The sequence below is a fragment of the Hydra viridissima genome, unplaced genomic scaffold (genome assembly GCF_058129835.1).
Source record: "Hydra viridissima isolate aposymbiotic clone 2 unplaced genomic scaffold, HvirCarnegie_v1 scaffold_2, whole genome shotgun sequence".
Classification (NCBI taxonomy): Eukaryota; Metazoa; Cnidaria; class Hydrozoa; order Anthoathecata; family Hydridae; genus Hydra; species Hydra viridissima.
The window spans coordinates 6,657,501-6,679,548 of NW_028324301.1; the positions used below are offsets into that span (position 1 = coordinate 6,657,501).

General features: G+C 32.1%; 2 protein-coding genes across 3 annotated transcripts; both read left to right on the forward strand.

Moving 5' to 3' along the window:
- Positions 1–3,569: 3,569 nt before the first annotated feature.
- Positions 3,570–5,307, forward strand: LOC145187328 (uncharacterized). Of its 2 annotated transcripts, none has more exons than XM_090080359.1 (3): positions 3,570–3,755; positions 4,141–4,578; positions 4,757–5,307. In XM_090080359.1, exon 2 carries the CDS (start codon positions 4,155–4,157, stop codon positions 4,572–4,574), a length of 420 nt encoding a protein of 139 aa, XP_089936485.1. In that variant the 5' UTR covers positions 3,570–3,755; positions 4,141–4,154; the 3' UTR covers positions 4,575–4,578; positions 4,757–5,307. The 2 variants fall into 2 exon arrangements, with proteins under 2 accessions (XP_089936485.1, XP_089936484.1); XM_090080358.1 differs by having other exon boundaries at positions 3,571–3,755; positions 4,141–4,586.
- A 6,114-nt stretch (positions 5,308–11,421) lies between these two features.
- Positions 11,422–21,932, forward strand: LOC145187199 (uncharacterized). Its single transcript, XM_080063525.2, has 17 exons — positions 11,422–11,658; positions 11,780–12,712; positions 12,859–14,446; positions 14,554–14,744; positions 14,920–15,000; positions 15,178–15,465; positions 15,586–15,735; positions 17,340–17,582; positions 17,795–18,264; positions 18,407–18,674; positions 18,828–19,009; positions 19,221–19,705; positions 19,784–20,001; positions 20,212–20,391; positions 20,540–20,608; positions 20,692–20,918; positions 21,015–21,932. The coding sequence occupies exons 1-17, from the start codon at positions 11,526–11,528 to the stop codon at positions 21,504–21,506; spliced, it is 6,198 nt and encodes a 2,065-aa protein (XP_079919651.2). The 5' UTR covers positions 11,422–11,525; the 3' UTR covers positions 21,507–21,932.
- Positions 21,933–22,048: the final 116 nt, after the last annotated feature.

Here is a 22,048-nt window from a genome sequence, read left to right on the forward strand (position 1 = left end):
CACCACCAGCAGTAAATATGATTGCAATAGTTTCACGTTTGCCAAATATTGCGCTTCAATTTGCAATCTTAAATCCTACTAAAGAACTGACTTGTCTATATTCCGAATTTATGACAACTTTTTCTTTTTTTTTTTTTTTTTTTTGATTATAACTGATAAAATGATGCAGAGCAATCAGTGTCAGTTCGAAAAGTTGTTTTTGACGCAGCTTTCAAAAATGTCATCATTTCTCAGATGGAATAAAATGCTTCTTTTTTTATTATTAAGTTTCGCAGTTCATTGTAAACGATAGAATTTTTAATAACTGTCTAATGGTTACACACCACTAGACGGTTATTACAAACACACTAATAAATTACACCAATATTTTTTATAAAATATTGCATCTAAATTAAAACCTACAAAAATATGAGTAAGCATCCTTTTTTTTTTTTTTTTGCATGTAGTGTTTGATTAACATGTTGAAGGGTCCTGAATCAAATTGAAAAAAGATGTCCTCTTTTATTCTGGCTACAATCTAATTTATTCGTTTAGAAAAAAAGACAATGTCAATTTTGATAGTGAATTTGTTTAACATCGGAAAAAAAACTAAATTAAAGGAATTCAGGTGATCAAGATTTACGAAATATTAAGACGAAAGATTAGTTTCTTAACGAAAGAATAAACACTTCAATTAGCATTGACGTAATAGTGGTTCAACAGATTGATATGATGTAATAGTGATTCAACAGATAAGCCAAATTAAACTGAGTCACTAATTAAATCGATTCAAATCAAATTTTTCCCAAGTAAATCAAATAATTGTCAATAAAACTATTTTTTTAAAAAAAAAATAGGGTCGAAAAAAGCCAGAAAAAAAGCCAAAAAATTTTAAACTAGACTTCTTTCTAAAAGATTATATTATTTTTATCGTCCCATATTAATGTAAATATGGCGGCTCATCACATACTTAAACTGTTTAAACTAATTTCGCTAAACTTTCGCCAATCACCTCACATTCCATATCAAAAAATTGAGTTTATCTAACGTTAAATAGCGTGTTAAAAGAATTTTTCACATCCCCTGAGCTGGAGCGAAACCCAATGGCTTGGTTATTTTATGCCTTTATCCGACTTTGGTTGTATAATAGGTGCAAACATAATTTAACTTTTTGTGTTAATGGTTTAGCCCCTACATTTTCTGAATTCGGACTTCAACAAAATGATAAAAATTAAGAATATTTTTCAGTTCCTGAAAAAAGTTATAACCAATGTCTTTGATGTAAAAAGTTATAATCAATGTCTTTGATGCAAATGAATGTACAAAGTCTTCAATTTATTTATATTAGAAATCAGAACAATTTAATTTACGTCACAAGTTTTTTTTGCAACATTTGATTTAAATTGCGTTAACATAGGAAAAAGAGTCTGTAATATAAAGGTTTGAGCAATTCGGTTAAACTTCAAGTTTAACTAAATTTCTCAAGGCTTTTTAACCGGAACGTTTCACATTCTTCTATCACCATAGCTGTGGCTTATCTAAGTTTGCCGAACGGTGTAGAGATTATTCATTATAAATATAAACCTACATGGAATAGATTTCAACTTTTAGATAGCATACTCAACGCAGAGAGAAATTACTTTGAAGTTAATTTTATTAGAAAAAAATGTTTAACATAATATTGGCTTTGAAATACCCCGAAACAAAAAGAAGCCGACACATTCATGGCAGTAACTGTCAAAGCGGATATCTTCTGCATCACTAATTTTTATTAAATATTAACTAATATATAATAATACCAATTTAACAAAAATGGTTTTAATGGAATTACCCGATATAAATCCAGACCGTCTCTCAGGTCCACTGCGTAACAATAACAAAAATTTAACCGTAAGTTATCAATAAAAATACACTCAGTAGAACATAAAAACTAAAAAATACAGATTGATATTCCAAATACTTTAAAATGTGATAGATGCATGCTTGAAGATTGGCTCTCTAGTAAGACATGGCTGTGAAAAGGTCAGTTTTAAACCTCCTAAAAATGTTGCAGCACGTAGGGCCTAACATCTTTAGTCTCGCACTTCAGGAAAAAGAGAAACCATTGCTGTGAATGTTGATGGCGCGACTGTACCTCCACACTTAACACCAAAAGGTATTCATTAGATAATAAAGATTTACTTAAATGCAGTTTTCAGCCGAGCGAAAACGAGACCATTAACTCTAAGCCTATGAAAGAGAAGATGAAATTGCTGAAAAGTAAATGGAGTCTAACGCAAATTCTACTTCTACTAACAATGTTAACATAACTGTATCTTGTCTGAATCAGAAATTTCAAATATAGATCAACTAGATAATGATGCAGCATTTTATTGTTATAGAAATGTTGTTTAAAACCTGAGCAACTTTTTACTTCTAACTTCTGTTTTCAAAATGGTCTTGATGTTTCAGATGATTTGTGTCTTCAGATAACTTGTATCTTTCAGATGATTTGTATCTTCAATCGGTGATGCTTCTTTCAATCTGACATTAAACAAAGCTGTTGTTCATAAAATGTCAAGCAAAAATGTCACCCATTCTAGCCAGAGCGTAAATAAAAATGTTGTTCCTTCTAGTCTAATATGTATTGAAACTAGTCCGGTGAAAAGTACAATTGACGACGATTACGATATTCTTCCATACCACAATTTTCATGTTGGTAAGTCAAAAATTAATAGACGAGTCATTCAAAAGTATTTTTTCCTTACTTCTCCTGAAGTTATGCAAGCTGCAAGTTGAATAATCAGAAAAAGAGAGAGTAAAAGGTTGAAGCTGCAAAAGTGATAAAATTAAAGCAACCAGAGACAAAAAAAAAAAAAAAGATTAAAAAGGCCACAGGATTGAGAATTAAAAAGCTAATTTAAAAAGACGTTGTAGCTAATAAACTGTGATTTATATCATAAAATTTATGTAAAGTTTTTATTTTTAAGATTTTTGTGTGTGTTTCGGTTAGTTAAACATATTAGAGAATTAAAGAACAAGCCCCCCCCTCCCCTGAGACTTTTATCAGTATTTATTTGATAATTGGTACAAACAATTAAACTAGTTGTTTTTAAAAATGTTTATAGAACCAGTGGTTCTAATAAGAAATTTTCCAAATACAATATAACTTTTTTTGAGAGGGTTTCTAAGTTGATCTGGCCATTAGACTATTAATCTTAATTTTTTGGAAAGTGACTTCAATAATAACCTTTAAGAGGAACCCTCAATAATATATAACCAGTCTGATATATATACTTTTTGTCTCAAATGTTTTACCCGATATTAAGTTTTTTTGCTTTTATTTAGAACTGGCCCATGACTTAAAGTTTTACAGGCTAATAATTTGTCAACCAGGCTTTTAATAGGTACATATTCAAGTTCTATGTTCACAGGAACTTCTTTTATTGCCCATTTTGATTTTATGAGTTAAAATGACACAAAGTAGGTTTAAAATATGTTTCTTATTATAGAAAGCTAAAAAAACTTTAACTGCAAGTAAATTGCAGTCCGTAATATTTTTGCAAAAAAAAGTTGCGGCCGCTGATTGGTTAGTTTTGCCAATATAGCAATAAAACCTTTATTTTTTTCTCAACGGAGGGTTCTTGTTGGAATATTTAACTGAGGCAAAAACAATGGGATCCAAAAATAATAGGATCCAAAAATACTTAGGGCACAAAGTAAAAATGTTACAATATTTCACCGGAATAAGAAAAGTTGGAGATGGTTTAAGACAATTTGTTAATGAATAGTAAAAAGTAAGAACGGAAAATAGTGAGAATAAATACGAGAGAAAAAAACTTGAGGGGAAAGTTGCACATGACTTAAAGTTAACTAGCATATATACTAAGTGTAGAACTCAGGGTGTATATATATATATATATATATATATATATATATATATATATATATATATATATATATATATATATATATATATATATATATATATATATATATATATATATATATATAATACTTATATATATAAGTATTTTACTTGTATATAAGTGTTTTAGTTATGATTTAGTTGTCATTTAATTTTTGGTTCATCATTTAATAACGAGATTTTAAAAACTCTTATATTTTTCCGTTTTTATGACAAAAGTTTGTGAAAAGATAAATATTTTTTTCCTTTCATAGAAACGTGGTTTGTAATGGCATTTGATGGAGTAAAGTTTGATCCTGATGATCCATTTGATAAAGTGGTGTTTCTAGAAAATGTAATCATTCAAGAGGGTTTTAATATTGGCTTTAATGAAGGGGAAAAAAAAGCTAAAGAGGAAGGTGCTGATCTTGGGATTAGTCAAGGAAAAGAAATCGGCAAAGAAATTGGCTTTTACAAAGGGTTTGTTACTACATTGACACTGCTCTCAGGAAATGAACTGAATGACAAGACATCAAAGATATTATATAGATTTAAAAGCCAGCTTGATGAGTTTTCATATAATGATCCTGAAAGTGAACGTATGAGCAATAATCTTGATGCAATAAGGTCTAAGTTTAAACAAATATCTTCAATTTTAAGAATAAATGCTGAGTGGTTCAAAGATTCATTCCCAACGATATCCTTTTAGAAGTGTAATATGGTTTGCAGATTTTGTATATTTATGCATATAAATTTTTACAAATTTGAAACTAAATAATCAAAAATAATAAATTTATGTTTACTTCAAAATTTTTTTGTATTAATTTTAAATCTTTTCTGTGTTACTTTTGTAAATACTGTTAATTTTCTTTACATGTTTTATTTTTTTAGATTTTCAGATTAATTCTCATTTTAATTGATCGAGTTTTGTTTGATAAAAAGATGTTATATGTAGACAAAAGTTGTTCACTGTAAATACAACACCATAAAGATGTAAAAACATGCATGATGAATAAACAAAAGAAGAAGTTGATGTTGCCAAAAACTGGAAAGGTTTTTGGAAGCTTGTTTGATTATCTGCAGCTTTAGAGGACAATGTTTCAGTGGATGTGTTTTAAACTCTGAAAGTCCTTCATAGATATTGTTTTAGATTTACATTAATCTGATCAGGGATGGATCTTCAAGAGCACTTTGCTGAAAGCTGTTGTTTAATTAAACTCCTGACATTTGTAATATTTTTGTTTCTGTTTTGTAATCTTTTTTATTTTTGCTTTACTATTTATTATTGTTACTTTAATTTAATTCACTTTTGCATGCTCTCTTGTTTATTTTGTAAGCGTTATATAGTTATATAAAATATCATTGGGAAATTGTATAGTTTTTCACATCATTTATTTAAAGCTTAAACTTATTCATGTTAAAAAATGACAAATTCTATGAAATTTATGGTACTGTCTCCCGACACAAATTATTGAAATTGCTTCACTACACTTGGATTCCTTTGTAAAATTTAATTTTAATGAGGGTATCTTTGGCACATTTTTCTTATTGAGCTTTTATTTGATATGAAAGTTTGAGACAAATGCAAGAAATAGATGTTTCTATCAGAGTCTGAATAAAGTGTCTATGAAAAAACTTAATAAAATGAAATGTTCCTGACTTTGAAATTGATTAAATTTTTGTTGAATAATTTTTTGAGGTGTGTTTTTCATACTCAAATAAAAAATATTTCATTTCTATATTAGGTTTTTATAAATCTTCAAGTTTATTCCTGAATGAATTATTATATCTAGTCATAGTTATCAAATGACACTGGTTGAAAAAATTTTAACTTTTTTTGTCACATGAAAACAAATGTCAAATTTTGAATATACTAGGGCCAACTAATAATAAATCAATTTAAAAAATTTTACACAAATAATTATAATTTTCGTGAATATTTGGCTCCTCGCTGGGGACACGTTTCTTTAAATAGTGACCTTTTCTGCCTCTACTGTCTCACTTGCAAAGGAAACAGCAAAGTTTTGTACAACCAAGCTGTAATCGAAGCAAAAGTGCAATGACTTTAAAATTGTCGCAAATTTTCCAAGCTTGTTCACTGTATTTAACTCTTTCAAGAAAAAACTTCAGATTTTTGTAAGACTCCTTCCTATTAGAACCATGAGCATTCAGCACCGATGGAAAATTGTTTTCGTTATGCAGCAATACTGCTTTCAAACTAGCTTTTGAGGAGTCCATAAACAATACCCAGTGACTTGGATCATATTCAAAGTTTAACAAAGTCATCACAAGAGGAACGTTATTACAATAGATAAAATCATCTGCTTTAAAAAAGTAAGGTTTTATTATCACGATGTCAAAAATAAGAAGTTTTTGTATCAAGAGAAAGTAAATTCTAGTCAACTTAGACCCCAAAAGCACTATCTATTTTTAAGACAGATTCAAATCATGTACTAAATCATTTAAATCATTTTATGTCAATAAGTGTATTTCTTTTGGAGTTGGCGGTTAATAACTTGGGTCACTATCTTGAGATACCTTATGAGGAGTTAGAAAAAGTTCTAGTCTAGAATCCCAACTTCTTAATCAATTTGGAGACTGGCACAGGCAGTTCGGCACTATGTAGGATGGGTCTGTTGACCGAAGACAAGTTTGGATACTGGACTGTGTAACGCGTGTGCAATGATATATTATATATACTAGATGTCTAACTTCGATCCGAAATGTGAAGCCGTGGCAGCCATTTCTAATTCGGGCAAAAACGTGCATTTTTAACTTTTATTTCGCACGTCGGATATAGTTTTTCCCCTTATTACAAATGGCGGATATAGTTTTTGCCCTTATTACAAATGGCGGATTCAATTTGTAAATAAAAAAAGCGGCTTCACTTTTTGTCCAATAAAATCCCGGAAGTTAGACATCTAGTATATATAATATATCATTGCGCGTGTGAGACTCCTATTAGTTTGGGCTAAACAAAAATCAAGACACGACAAATGTCTTGATTCTTGCATAGTCTCACACGCTTTACACAGCATTTAGGTGGAATTTAGGATTTATCTTGATACCATAAGGAAATCCAAAATTGTCTAAATAGCACTGTTCAATTATTAAAGATAAAAGTTGACTCTCCACACACATAACAAAAACTGTCGAGGTTGTTAGAACACGTTCGAGGCATATTTATGATGTAATAAAATTAAATTTAGTTAAATCAATAGTTATACAGTCGTCTAAATGAAGTTCAAAAGTCGCCTAAAGATGAAGTTATTCAAACAGAGGCAAGCATATGAGGTCAGAAATCAAAATGCAAATGTCACAAAAAAACTGGATGTGGTTGAAACTAAGTTAATATACATATTTAATATTGGTACACCAACATAAATAAAAATCGTCACAAAGTTCGTGTGAAAAAATCAGTGTTTACTAGTGTTATTACAGTTCTGAATTATCTGGCTTATAGTGGACACCGTAAAGGACAACTTCATCTAAAGGACAATGAGTAGTGACAGCTAAATTTGCGCAGTCATCCGCTAAAACAAGACATGCATCTGGACACAAATGTTTCAGTTTTTTAGGAATTGAAAAGTTTGTCCACTCATCAGAGCTTTTATCTGCATGGGAATATTTATAAAGGTTATTTATAGATTTTTTCTTTGTAGTGTTACTAGATTGGAAAACTAAAGTTATATAAGAAAAAAGAGAAATAGAGTTTGAAATTCCAAAGTGTAGATTTGCTACTTATAAAATTAGTTAAGAGACAGTGCAACTGATTGCTGCTCGATGGTTAACTGCAATTATTGACTTTAAACTATCAGTTCCTATATCAAAATGTACTTGATCATAGAATAGAGAGATTCTGGAAAGGAGTAAGATTGGCAAATCCAAAAACATCTATAGGATCAATCACTAAAATACATAACGAACAACATTATTTCTTTAATGGACATAAAGTTAGCATTATTTTGTAGAAACCCCAAGGACTGCAAGTTATTTGCTTCAATTATTTGTTTATGTCCTTTAACAAAGAAGACTCTGGTGTGAGAACGAGTGTCAGTGTCTTTGATCAAACAAACTTTGCTTTCTCTTGCTCGTGGTTTTCTTGTTCTTCTAATAATTCATCAGTACTGGATTAAGCAACTTGTACTCGAGACTTTTTAGTAGGTGGTTCTTCAGAAACATATGACTCATTGCTTTTTACTTCTGAATCACTTGCTGCAGCGGTGATTCAAAAGCATAAGGCAGATTCACTTTTTCCAGATACAACTTTCACTTTTTTCTTTGATGCCGGGTTTGATTACTTGTCAAAACGCATTGTTTGCATAACGGACATAACAGATTGTGACAATGCATCTAGGAGCAGTGTATGATCATGGTCAGGTTTCGTGTAAGGCACTTTTTTAAGCACACGTTACACATCGAAAGGTCAAATACCACATGCTTGAAAACCGGACTGTAAATTCTGTTTTGCTATGTGATCATTTGTAATCTTCCGGAATTTGACGACGAATTTTTTTATTAGAGCAAAAAATTTAACACCCAGTGGCTGATACAGTTGCGTCGAATTGGCGGCAAGCATGTAAAGCGGATGTTGTTTTCCTGGCACAATTTTAGTTGTAAAGTGGCTTGAAAAATTCTCTCCGATAACCACTTTTGGGCCGTCCAAACCTTTCATATGCAGCATCAATGTTGTTTTAAACCAATCAACAAATGCAGCTGAGTCGAACCAACCAAAGTACAATTGTATCGAGATTTCTTGCGACAACAATGCTTTTTGTCACACAACGGTGGCTCTTTCGGACCCCTTTCTACCCACGCATTCCACAAATGTTCAAACTTATAAACAGTATATAAACGCAATTACGTACCATCTGCAGCACCACAAAACATTACTGATATGGTTGTTTTTGTCGATTTCATAATGTGGTCGACATACTTTGTTTAACACTTTACGAAAGCTTTATTCATTTTCGAACCGTCTTGAAATTTTGTTTCATCATAATTGAAAATGTTGGCCGGCCGAACTCCTTCGATTTCTTTTTGCAGATTATAAAAATAAGTCAGAAGAACATCAAGAGAAACACAAGCTCAATTTCGCTTGATGTTGTTAGCAACGCGTTGCGTCAAACGGTTTGAATGACGCTTCACAAAAAGATTGATCCAAATCAACCCTGTGATTTTATGTTAGATATATCAAACTTATTTGTATGAAAAACAAAAGGTGGATTATTGGTTACTTGGCGAGTTATTTCGAAGAATGACAACGTTGCGGCCAAGTTTATCCAAGTACGATTTAACCAAAGAATGAACATCAAGTTTACTCATTGGAAACCCTCTATTTGCAAAAGTAAGTGTGTAATCAGCCGAAGTTACTTCTTCAATATCCGATAAAATTTGCATTGTATAGAAGCATGATTAAGTCTGCTAAATAAAGAGTACCTTTTTAAACATGACGGAGTAATAGCGAAACGCTTTATCCAGGGTATGCGACGTCATTGCCCTGATCCGATTTCAAGAATATAAAAGTAAGACCCATTTCTTATCATCAACTTAAAACAGAAGCGTGGTCATTAAATTTTAATACTTATTTTAAGTGAAGAAAATGCCGTTATTTTTATTTTTTTTTTGTTTAAGAAAGCCACTCATTTCAACATGCTCGTTTGAATTTTTTACTCGGACAGATCTATTAGTTATATAAATTGTTCTATGATTTTTGAAAAGTTCAATGATGTTACTTAAACATAAAAAAATTTCAACAAAATTAAAGTTTTGGCAACGTTATTGACCCGCAAATTTAATTGTCCCGTAATTAACCTGCTTGGACCATATTGGAATTTGTGATAAAAAGAAAATTAAACCCCAAGAAAAGATAGAAAAGAGGAAAGATTACGAGGAAAAGGATGACGTCAAAAGAAAAGGGAAGCTTGATGAAAGAGAAAGGGCTGAGTTGTAATAATATAACCTTATTCTAATTTTGCAACCATTTTTAATAAATGTTAAATATTGAAATCATATGAATAAATAAACTTTCTTTTCTACGAAACTCAAATGGTGTTTATAAATTGTTATCAGGATCAAGAGCATCTTGAAACAGAGTTTCTGGTTTAAAGTTTAGTATACTAAAAGGAGACCAAATTAAGATTCTGATTGGTCTGAAAGTTTTCATGCTCATCGAGAGAAAATCTTATGACACGTACTACTGAGGTTATTTGTGTCACAACATTTGAGAAATTCTATATGCTGCAGATATGCTTTCATATATGCTGTCATAATGCTAATCATTTGCTTGTAGCATGCGCCATTGACCTTTATTTGTTTCACAAAACTACGGTATAACGTTGAATACGGTTGTATAGAGACCTTATGCGGATGTAAAGGCCTTAAGTGGATGTAAAGTTCTTAAGTGAAATACTTCCTACTGGTATACCTTTCAATGTGTTTTCAACAGATATGTACCTATTGATATAATAATTAAAGGAGCCACAAACGGCTCTGTTTTCTTACTTTCTTGGTGACAATGTGAAAAGAGCTGTACAAAAGGGTTTCATTATTATTGCAGCGAGAGATCTCAGAAGTACTGTAAATAAGGAGTTTTTAGAGCTGGTTTTTGTCGTTCAGAAAAAAACTGAGGAGTTCTTCAAATTCCTATATGATTTTGTCAACGTAAAAAAGTCAGAATTTTTTTTCTCAATTAAACTTTATTAACTAGTTATAAATTTAATCACGTTTAAAATTTAGAATGAAAACTAAAAGTCAACGATGTTTTATTTAATTTTTATTCGGTAAAAAACATTTAGTTTTAACTATTTGTATCAATCAATGAACGGTCGAAAGATTTGGAATCAAAAGAGATTTTAATTGATAAATCATGTTTATTCCTCATTAGGTTTTGTATCTTTTTACTAGTTTATGTTGGTTGTGAAGGTTCTTTCTGTATAATGTTTAATTGGTTGAGAATCAATTCAAAAAATGCGCAGGATGTAAAAACATAAGACTTGAAATAGTGAACCTTAAAATATCAGACGATGACTGTAAGCAAGAGTCTATGCAGGACCGAAATTATTTTTGTATAATCAAGACAAATAAGCATTTTTCATAAACCATGTAAAGAATATCCAGATCATAAAAAAAGTTCTCAGAGTTAAGAAGAAGAAAGAGAATAGGCAAACACGGCCTTTGAAAAAAGGTTGAGGATATCTGTTCGACTTTTATGTTAAAGTTAAATCCTTTCTTTGAGTTTATCCCAAGTTAGTTTTTGTATTTCTTTTTCTCCCCTCATACTCACACGCATCATTAAGTTAAAATAGTAGTGTTCATACAGCTAGTGCGCCTGTTTTGCATATTAAAAATCATTTAATACTTGCCAACAAATATTTTATTATAGAGAAATCAATATTTTATATTAAGTATAAACATATATGTACGGGTTATAAATAGTTTAGTTCATTTTATGTTTTAAATTTTTTTTTTTTTTTTTTTAATAGTCCGATAAAATTTCTGTTTGTGCTTTTTTTTAAAAATACTCAAAGTTGTAACTGTGCTCAATTTCTTTCATCGATTAATTTCATCGATTATTTTCATCGATATATTTTCATCGATTTAATAGAGATTGCAAAGAACTAACTATTACTAACTATCGACTGGATATGTATTTTAAATAATGAAACTTCTCTATGTGATCTTCTTCTTTTTGCATGGCGTATCGTGCTGGACTCTTAATGATCTCTACAAAGATTATGTTAGCACAATGAGACGAAAAACAAGACACCCCCACCATCACGAAAAACGTGGAGGTATTGTAAAAAAGTTCTTATCTTTTAACATAAATACAATTACATACTAACTTCCTTTTTTTTTTGTAATAGTATTTGCAAAAGACCAAATTTTATCTTCTTTGTGGGTTTTTTTTAATAGAAATAGCTAGCGTATGGAGTATTCCACAAATATCACCTTTAAAATATGAACTGTCACAATATGAGCGGCCTGTAAAAAAATTTGTTTCTATGAAAATAAAAAAGCTGGACCAGCATCCCATTAACGATATCACTATACATGATCCAGAAATGAGACAACGAGCCTCATTTAGTTTCAGACCTACAGTAGGGATTACTAAATTTTTAAATACCCCTGAGTTGTCCTTGCATCATCAGCAGCATTTTACGAATTTCTCTTATATAGGAAAAGACAATGATAAAAAACAACAAGTCACTGCTTGGACCGAATGGTCCGTAAAATTGCCAGAATCATACAGCCCACTTTTAAACATTGAGCATGAACAAGAAACCAGAAAGCAAAGATTAGAAAAACCAAGTGTTTCAAAGTTTAACCAAACTAAAAAAGATGATAAACATTCGATAAAAAATAGTTCTCCTTTTTATAAAACTCCTAACAGTGAATCAAGTAGCTTGAAAGAATCAAAACTAAATTCCCATGAAATGCAAACTCTCCCTTCCAATTACAAACCTACTGAAAATAAAAATATGACAAAAAATGACAATTACTTGCATCCTTTAGTACTAACAACATCTTCTAAAAGTATGGCTCCAAATCTAATAGATGAACAGGGACATCACACCCTAAAATTTAAAGATGAAAAAGAGGATAAGCAAGAAAAACTCACTCATAACGAGAATAGCGTAGTTTATGCAACGCAAACCAAGTATAATGAATCCAAAGAAAACAACGAACCAAAAGAAATTAAGATTCAAAAAGCTCAAATAATTCATCCGTCAATTCATCCGTTAAAACGACAAGACTCCATTTCAGGTAAATCAAGGTCAATTGCTGAATTTCAAGGGGAACAGAAGGCACCAATTATGTTAACCAGTTCTTCTGATCATAAAAAGGGTTAGAGAAACTTCTTCTTTCATTTGTAAATTATGTCTCATAAGATATGTCGTTTTTATGTCTCATGAGAAATCTCTTTTTTTAAAAAAATATTGTTTATGTATTCAAAATTTCATTCGCCTCGTTTTATATTTTTAATTTTACAGAGATTACTGAGCTTCCTGAAATACACGAAATTATATCAGGAAATTTCAACCGTCAAGTTTTCAAACTACATGACTGTTTTATTGAAGCAACGTCGAGTGTTTGTACAACAAAACTACAGGTTAATCCAGAAACCTGCGGCGGAAAAGCCTCATTTACTGCTGTTATGACTCGATTACTTCCAGCTATTGAATTGGCTGCAGCGTCAAACGATCTCATAGTTCACGGAAAATTTGATGTTAAAGAATTCAATATTGATCGATGTCAGGGAAGAGTGTCCTTTAATTTGATATGTAGAGAGCTTCTCGATGTAATACCAAACAGGTTACGAACAATATCAAGTAAAGTTATGGTAAATTTTAGTTATGAACAACAACCAAAGTCAATGGCAAATTTTAATTTAAAAATTAACGGTTTATTAAATCTTGATTATCGAAATCGTCGTCTAAATCTTTTTGCTGAAAAACCCTTTGGTACCACATTGTTTAAAATAGAGATGAGTACTTCAGATTTAGAAATCCCAGAGTTTACAAAACTATTCACTGAAGCGGAAATTTCACAGCAAGATTTACCGCCAGATCTCTCAACACTAACGTCATCATCATTACGTAATCCTCGTATAACTGGACTATATGATAGCGGTGGTGCGTTTGAGTTTGTGGCATCAGCTAAAAGTCCGGCATCTATTTTTCCTTCTCAGCCTTGGGTGTACTTAATCATACAAAAGCCTCGTTTAGGAAAAGTAGTTTCTGGTTTGATCGCTAGTTTTGAAAGTGCAATGTATCGAACCTTCTTGTCAAGCATACTGAATTTAGATCTCTCAAACATTCCATTGTTTAGCGATATCAAAACAGACATGGCTATAGGTATTTCGCCTGATGGACTCTTTGTAGTAAAAGATGATAACTTTAATAGAGAGGTCGGGGCTTTATTTAGCTCAGGAAGAACAATACGCAAGGGACTTACAGTAAAAGCAAAACTTCCAATTCAGAAAATTATTTCGGAATCCTTTAGCGGAGTTTTGAGTAATCAAAGTTTCCCCGAAAGCACATTGATCAACATGGAAGTAAAAGGGAACAAAATTCATATGGATTTTCCTGATAATTTGAAAATAAATTTAGGAAATATACCTGAATTATTTTCGCAACGAAGTCAGGAAATGAGTCTACCAACAAACACAATGAGCCTTGGTGAAACTCAGTTTCAAATTACATCCTACGATGTAGACAATGTTGACAAAAAATCTATTACTGTTAATTTTAAATCACCTCAAAATATGAAAATAGGTTCTCTAATGGTCCTCAGCGATGTTGAAGCCATATTAACACGAGATGAGTCGTCTAAATGGAATTTTGTAGCTAAAGGAGATTGCAAACTTGGAAATACTTCAGTACCAATCTCTTTAACATCTTTTTATGAACAATATGTGATTTCAAGCAAACCAAGTTCCATCAGGTCGGGTTTTCTTGTAAATCTGTTAGACAAAAAAAAAAGCTACTTGACCTCAGATCTCAGAAAATATCATTTAGATGATTTTGTGATTGAAGATTTTAAAGTTAGTGGCAGTTTATCAAAAAGAAATATAATTAGGTAAAGGAATCCTATAACCATTAAATTTAAATCAAAACTTAATATACATTAATTATAAATGAGACTCAATTATTCATTATTTTAAATAAAGTAAATCTTGTTTGAAGGTTTTCAGGCAAGCCAGCGGTTTTTGGTGTTGAAGAAGGAGTAATTGAATTTGTGGCTACAGAGGAGCTTGATTCAGATGGTGAAGTAGTTATGGGGTTGCTGTTTAAAGATGTTGACATGGACAACGTGTTCGGGAGAATGCTTGATAAAAAGATTCAAAGAAGAAGTTGGGCAACTGGTGTAAACGTAGGCAAGTGAAAAATCTCAGTAATACTTTGCTGATTTCTTTACTTAATTTTTAGTTTATATACAAACTAAAACTTTAGAAATGCGCTTTGTTAAATGTTAAATAAAAAAATACCCTATTGTCAAAGTCTTCTGAGCTTCTTGCCACAGATAAGTAGGATTTAACTTTTCATTTTTAGGTTTGATAGTTAGTCCTTTGAACAGACCGATAGATTTTCAATTTGAATCGCAGGGTTTAGCAAAAACCAAAGTACAACCTGGTAATATTTTGTAACCTTTTTATACTTCATTGGATCTTCAATTTTTTATATTCTTACGTTAAACTGTATATATATGTAAACAACTTTCTATATTCTTATATTCTTGTTGCGTATGCTGGATTTACTGCAAATGTTCCATGAGTCTTTTTGTAACTTTAATTGATATTTTTTTGTTAGGAGTACATTTACGAGCACTCATAAAGAGACCTGACTACAATTTGTGTAAAGGTGATTCTCTTTGCAAAGTTTTGTCATCGGAAATGCCGCACGGAAGTGCTTTCCATCTTGATGGAGGAATTCAAAATGGCGAACTGAAACTGAGCGCTGCTGTTGATGGAGCGCTATATATGTCAAAATCCTTTGAAATGAAAGACGTCACATTCCACGCAGACGTTGTTGATAATGGAGTTCAGTTTTACGTGTTTGGATCTATGAATCCTCGCGGTGTAGATATTCCATTTTCAGGTGACATTTTGTAACTTTTACTTTTTATCATTCATTCTATAAATATTTATGATAATGTTTAAAATATTTTTTTTTAATTATATTATTTCCATTAAATGAAATTCGAAATGATATTTACAGGCGACATGCGTGTCGATAATACTGGACAGCTAAAATTAAATATGATATCACAAAACAACTGGGAGGAGCCATTTGGACTAAACAATGTACATCTAGATAACTGCTCGTTAAGTGCTGCTTTCGAACCTGGTCTACCATTACCCACTTTTGGTATATATATATATTTTTTCCTAACCAATTTTTGATATATACATCAAACGATCCTTTATTTGATAACGCTATAGGGGATAAGTTATATAAACTTGAGTTTATTTATACAACTCATATAATTATATAAACTAACCAAATTTGGGTTTACTATATTAGAGTTGTTAGTGGGTTAAGAAAATTGAACCCAACCCAACCCAACCCACTGCCACATGAACCCAACCCAACCCATGGGTTGACCCACGGAGTGCATGCAAACATGTATAATTATACCGTTAAATTGGCGATATTTTAATACATTCTAGCCTATACAACCATATTAGATACAAATAATATGTTGTTACTCAGTTACTGTCACTATATGTGTTAGTAAGCAAACTAACAAAGAACAGCTTTAACATAAATGAGCACTATATTAGTGAAACATGTCATTTTGCATTCCCCAGCGTACTAATTCGATAGCTTCTACGTTAGCCGGTGATAGTTGCGACCTTGTGTCTGTAATGGAGTGCCCAACAGAAGAAAAGTCTCTTTCTGACTGCGCAGAGCTTGCTGATATGCAGTATAGTCTGCGAGATGTTGCTGCTAGAATGGGATAATCGGCTGCGTTGTCCTTCCAGAAGGTTACGGGATTCTTGCACGCAGCAGTAACACGAAGACTCTTGTAGCTGGACAGTTCATGTTGGCAAGTCTCCTGTAGCACTGTTGCTTCATTATGTAATTGCGCGTCTTGCGTCTGTGGCCGATCTCGCGTTGACTGCATTGTTCGCAGCTCATCAAACGGGTCCGTTCTTCTCTTCTTTGCTGGCGCTTCCAATTGGAGTTGGACACCTTGTTCCATCAATTCTTCTGCTGCTGCTTTCCTGGCAATTTGTGTAGCAGCGGGCTGCATTTCAGCCAGAAGCCACTGATTGACGTCATTGAGCAAGTCACGCTTAAATCTTTTGTTGGCCGCCGTCACATTAGGTATAAATGCAAAATTTCTGAAAGAGGGATCTAGGAAACAAGATAGCCAATGCATTGCTTTAATAGATGTCCAAAACTTTAAATCTAAGTATTTAATGAGTTTTTGCCGAAATGTTGCTGCTGCTGTTGTCAATCCTGGTGCAGGTTGAAGCCGCTTAATCAGTAGGTAGTAAGACGGAACTACTAGTTGCATAGTTAGTTCAGTAACCTTCTCCATACCTTCAAATATATCTTTTATGCCGTCAGTCACATCACGAATTTCGACGGTTGGCTTTAATAAAACTGCGTCATTCGATAGCAAATCCGTTAAATCTTAAGCGCAAATAATGAAATAAACATAACGGTGAAACGGCGAAAATACAATGAAAATGCAGCTAAGGCGTGGGTTATCAGTGGGTTATACTTCCTCAACCCAACCCAACCCAACCCAACCTAACCCAACCCAACCCAACCCATGGGTTGACCCAACCCACTAACAACTCTGTACTATATAAATTCTCAAAACTTAGCCAAAAAAATTTGCTTTATACATGATTCAAGTTTGGGTGAAAGTGACGTAATTTTTATTTGGAATCAGCTGTAAAAATGCTACTTTTTCATGAAACAAGTAAGATGATTTTATAGCAACTTATATCTTTAAGATATGATTGGGCGACTTGTACTTGGAAAGACTTCGGATGACGCTCTAGGCATTGAAGCAATAGCAAACTTTAAATTGAATTTACAAGATCCTTCTAAAAATACATTTCGAGCAAAAATTCGTGACCTTTCATTTGAAAAGCTGGCATCTGCATTTGGTACAAAGCAGCCGTTACTTCGATTTCAATCGCAGGCAAGATTTCTGGATGAAGCAATTGTAACATTCGAACAGTCCGATAAAGAAAGTATGTATGCGTTAATATGTGCAGCAAGAATTAAGCAGAATGTCACATTCATTAAAAGTGTTACGCCAGTTTGTTTAAATGAGCCCCATTTGTCCAAAAATGTATTCATAACATTATTTTCATTACAATTTTTAAGATTATTTTATATAATAATAAGGTATAATGATTTAAATTTTTGATAAAAAAAATTGTTTCGCAATTAATTTCTGTAGATGATGAATTGGGAGGAGAAATGGCAGGAGAGCGAAGAGATTTAAACTCCTCTGATTTCCATTACAAAGGTGAGTTAAAAATTAACGGTCGCATTCGTTTATTGGGTGAAAACGCTGACTATACAATCAAATTTCTTCAACATCAAACGCAACTGCTCATTGAGGTCTGGCTACCAGATATCGGGGTAAATCAAGGTCTATTAACCGTGCGAGCTGGATTGAAGCAACGATCCGGATCAGAAACAAAAGTATCCAATGGACCTACTTTGTTAATTCGAATGGATCCCCAAACAAACTCTGCAGTTATTGTAGGGAAAGTCTCTACATTAGGTTTTTCACGCATTAGCGCCATCAAAGTTTCTGACAAAGGATTTTCGACTACAACATTTGCTTCACTTCCAGGAAATATTAAAACAAACGTCTCATTAATTTCACCTTTCCAAGAAAGCATCCAAAATGCAGATTTTCAGGTATAAAAAATATAATTTTTAAAATTGGTCATGAAGTAGAACTTTCGATTTTTAATTTTTGTAAATTTTTAATGTAAAGAACAAAAGAAAGTAAAATGTAAGTTTATCTTTTGTTTTAAAATCTTTTTTTTTTTGTTCTCAGTTGGCTGCTTGTCTTCCAATTTATAACAACGTGAAAAATTCCTTATTTAATCTTCTGCGAAATACGGCCACGCAAACTAAAAAAACTCTGATATCTGCAGAGGAGCGTGTCACCACAACAGAAAATATTTACGAAACAACAAAATCTATGATTGAAAAATATAAGAAAAAATCTGCAGATTATACTAGAGATATAAAAAGCATGGCAGAAGTGATGAAAAAACTCAGGAACGGAATCAGAAGACATTGTGTAAAAGATTGCGGAGATTGTAAGTTTTTAAAAATGTAATTTGTTGTAAAAAAAAAAAAAAATTGTAATTTATTTAAAAATAGATAGTAAAATCAAAAACCATGAACAATCATCATTTACATATGGATCTGGATTTCATTCTACTTTTCAACATCTCATTAACATTTTTTAGCTTGTATGGGATTACCTACTTGGAAGAAAAGAGGTATTCTTCTTGGAGGACGTAATGCAATTGGTGCTCCGTTTTGGGATTCTTGTCGTCATAAAATACCTGACCTTAACTGTATAACTCGTTGCCTTGGTCGAAAAGTCATTGAAAACGTTAAAGCCAACAATAAACAAATTGAACTTCAGGTTAACAAATATTTTTCGTGTTAATAAGGATAAATGAAAACTTTTAAATTTCATATGGATTCTTAGTTTTGTTGAAACTTGAAGCTAAAATTAAAGACTAAGAATATTCACAATAATATATCTATATAACATAATCACAATAACAATCACGTTGTTATATTGTTTAAAGAAAAACTGACATACAGCGAATTTGACTGTTGTTTTTTTTCAGAAACTAATGAGCTCATTGGCTGATACCAAACGATCGCTACAAGACGCTCGATTACTCGTCAATCGCGCACGCAATCTTGTAGATTCGACACTGAACGGTTTAGAAAAAGTAAATAAAGAAATTCGTGTAGGCGTTGACATATCAAAGTTTTTAAATGATGCTCAAGTTGAAAAGTCTATAGATGTTACTGGAATATGTTTCAAAGACAGCCTTGACAATGCAGAAAGATCTCTTATAAAGCTCTTGGTAAATGGAACTTTTCATGGAGAACCCAGGGTTTTTGCTGTGAAGGCAGCATTAGATGGAAATTTGGACCAAAATATTGCTGAAGGAATCGCTGATAACTTATATCCGGGTTTTTTCGAGTTTAGTAAAAACTTAGAGCAAGTAAAAATGTTGCTAAGCAACCTTGATGGAGAAAGACAAGACATAACAAAAGAAATTGATAAAACAACCGATGGATCATTCCAAACAGATCAAAGAAGGTAGCGTTGAGTAAAATGTTCATTAAAAAGAAATTTTATTGGTTGATGTTTAAAGTTTGCTGGTCTCCTTTTTTTCAGCCCATTGCTCTGGAGCCCTGAGGAAGACGAGTTTAGGAAACTGGCTTTTGGTGAATTGCCTCGCTTTACTTTGAGCGATGATGAAACGATTCATGCGTTTGAGGAAAGATCGTTATGGCAAATTGCACCATCAAACGATCCTTTATTTGATAAAGCTCCAGGGGATAACCAAATTTTAAGCAATGATGCAGCGCCAGACAACCAACCATTTGTAAAAGGTAAATCTGTTAAAATACATTCATATTAATCTATACTTTTTACTTTTATACGTTTATATTTAAATTCTGTACATTGTAGATGGCTTAAAGCCTCTCCGTACTTTTAAAAGTATATTCGAGAGGCAAAATGCATTAAAGACATACTTTTATGCAATACTCTGATCATTTGAAGGTGTTTTTGTTTTGCCTAACGAGAAAAGAATTGTTTAGAAATTGAAAAGAAAACGAGTTGTGACCAATTACGAAGTAGCGTCAATCGGTACAGTGACATTATAAATCCTTTGTCAGAGTTTACAGAGGATTTCCTACAAGAAAAAATTATGTTTTACAGACAAAAAAATAGAAGATTAGCGGATCTCAGGATGATTGATGATCAAATAAAGTCTGATTGTAAGTTTTGCTTAATTGATAAAATTATTGATAAACATCGAGAGAAGAGGAGAGAGTAAAAGAGAGAAAAATAGTACAAGATTTAAGATGTTACATTGTTGATGTTTAAAGTTACTCGATTGAAGATTATGACTTAAATTTATCTAAGGTTTCCTGGAAAATTGCACTATGGAAGATATGGATAATGCTTTATCTTACCTTGGAAGAGCCAAAGACGGTAACGAAATTTTTACATACTTTTTCATAAAATGAATCTATCGTTGTAAAAAGAAGTTCTGCATTTTAAAAGAATAATTTTAGGAACATTAAAGTGGGCAAGCGTGATAGAGAACCAAATCGAAGAACAAAACAAAGTCGCTTTAAGTTATTTTTCCAAGAGAGCTGAAGAGGTAATTAAAATAGACAACGGAGTTTCACTAAGACAGTACATTTCCAAAGTGAAAGAAATTGCTCAAACTGCTATCAAGAAGTCAGAAGTTATCATGCACAAAGCGGAAACAGACGACAAAATATTGAAACTGGCTCAGGTTTTTAACATTTTTTTTCCACATTTTCTCTAATGAAAACCTGACAATCAAATAGTAGTTCTGCTTTAATCTTGAATTATGTTTTTCTTAACTTAGGAATTGCATTCTTTGTTAATTGGCGTTAAGTCTAGCGAACAGCTGTCTAATGTGGCTCCGAAAATATTTTCAATGAAACGGCAAATTCAATCACTAAAGCAAAACGAAGTAATCTGTAACCAGAGTCCGCAACCAATTAAAAAACCGCTTTCAGTTGATGTTATTGAGAACAAACTTAGAGAAATCGAGAAGAGAAGGAATAACAACAAACCGAGTTCGTCAATAAATCCAACAAGGAGAGATGCTTTGCCATCAAAGCAACAAAGTAAGCTTAAAGAGACACTCGAAAGAATGAATGACGATTCTGAAAATGAAGCGCATACTTCAAATATGTTCTCATCAGATCAAGAAAATTTACCTCCGCTCACTGAAGCTACTAATGAACAATCTAATCCCAGAAAAACTGTTAATCGCGACATGATAGACAGGGAGAAACAGCCAACTAGTAGTCAATATAGTCCGTTTACCTATTGGAATAACTACATCAAGTGATTGACATTTTGGAGGTGAATCCACGATAGAACTCTTTAGCTCTAAAACAAACGAGATTCCAAAACGAAGCATAAATTTATCTTCATATTGTTGACTAGTTGAAAAACGTTGTTTTAGGAAGTCAATTTTAAAATACACTCGAATTTTAGAGCTAAATAAGTAACAAGAATTTTTCGTTTCATCAGGACGTAGAAGGATCAGTTAAACAGATCAATTCTGATAGACACAAATGTTGGAATAAATGGCGATGAATATCGTACCAACAAAAATATAGATTTAGATGTTTTTTTTTTCGATTAAGGTCTAAAAATATAAAATAAAGACCTAGTTCGTCTTAGTATCAATGTCAAAGTATTTTTAAACTAGAGTAGTACTTTTAGAGTTTTTTTGAAAATGTTGACTGAACACAAATGAATAATACTGACAGTAATGTTGAATCTGCCTCGCTTAGCTGAACGGATAAGCAAGTAAAAACTTGAACTGTTAGATATCATCATCTTGCGTTTGTTTTAGATTTCGTATTGAGCAGATATTTTACAACA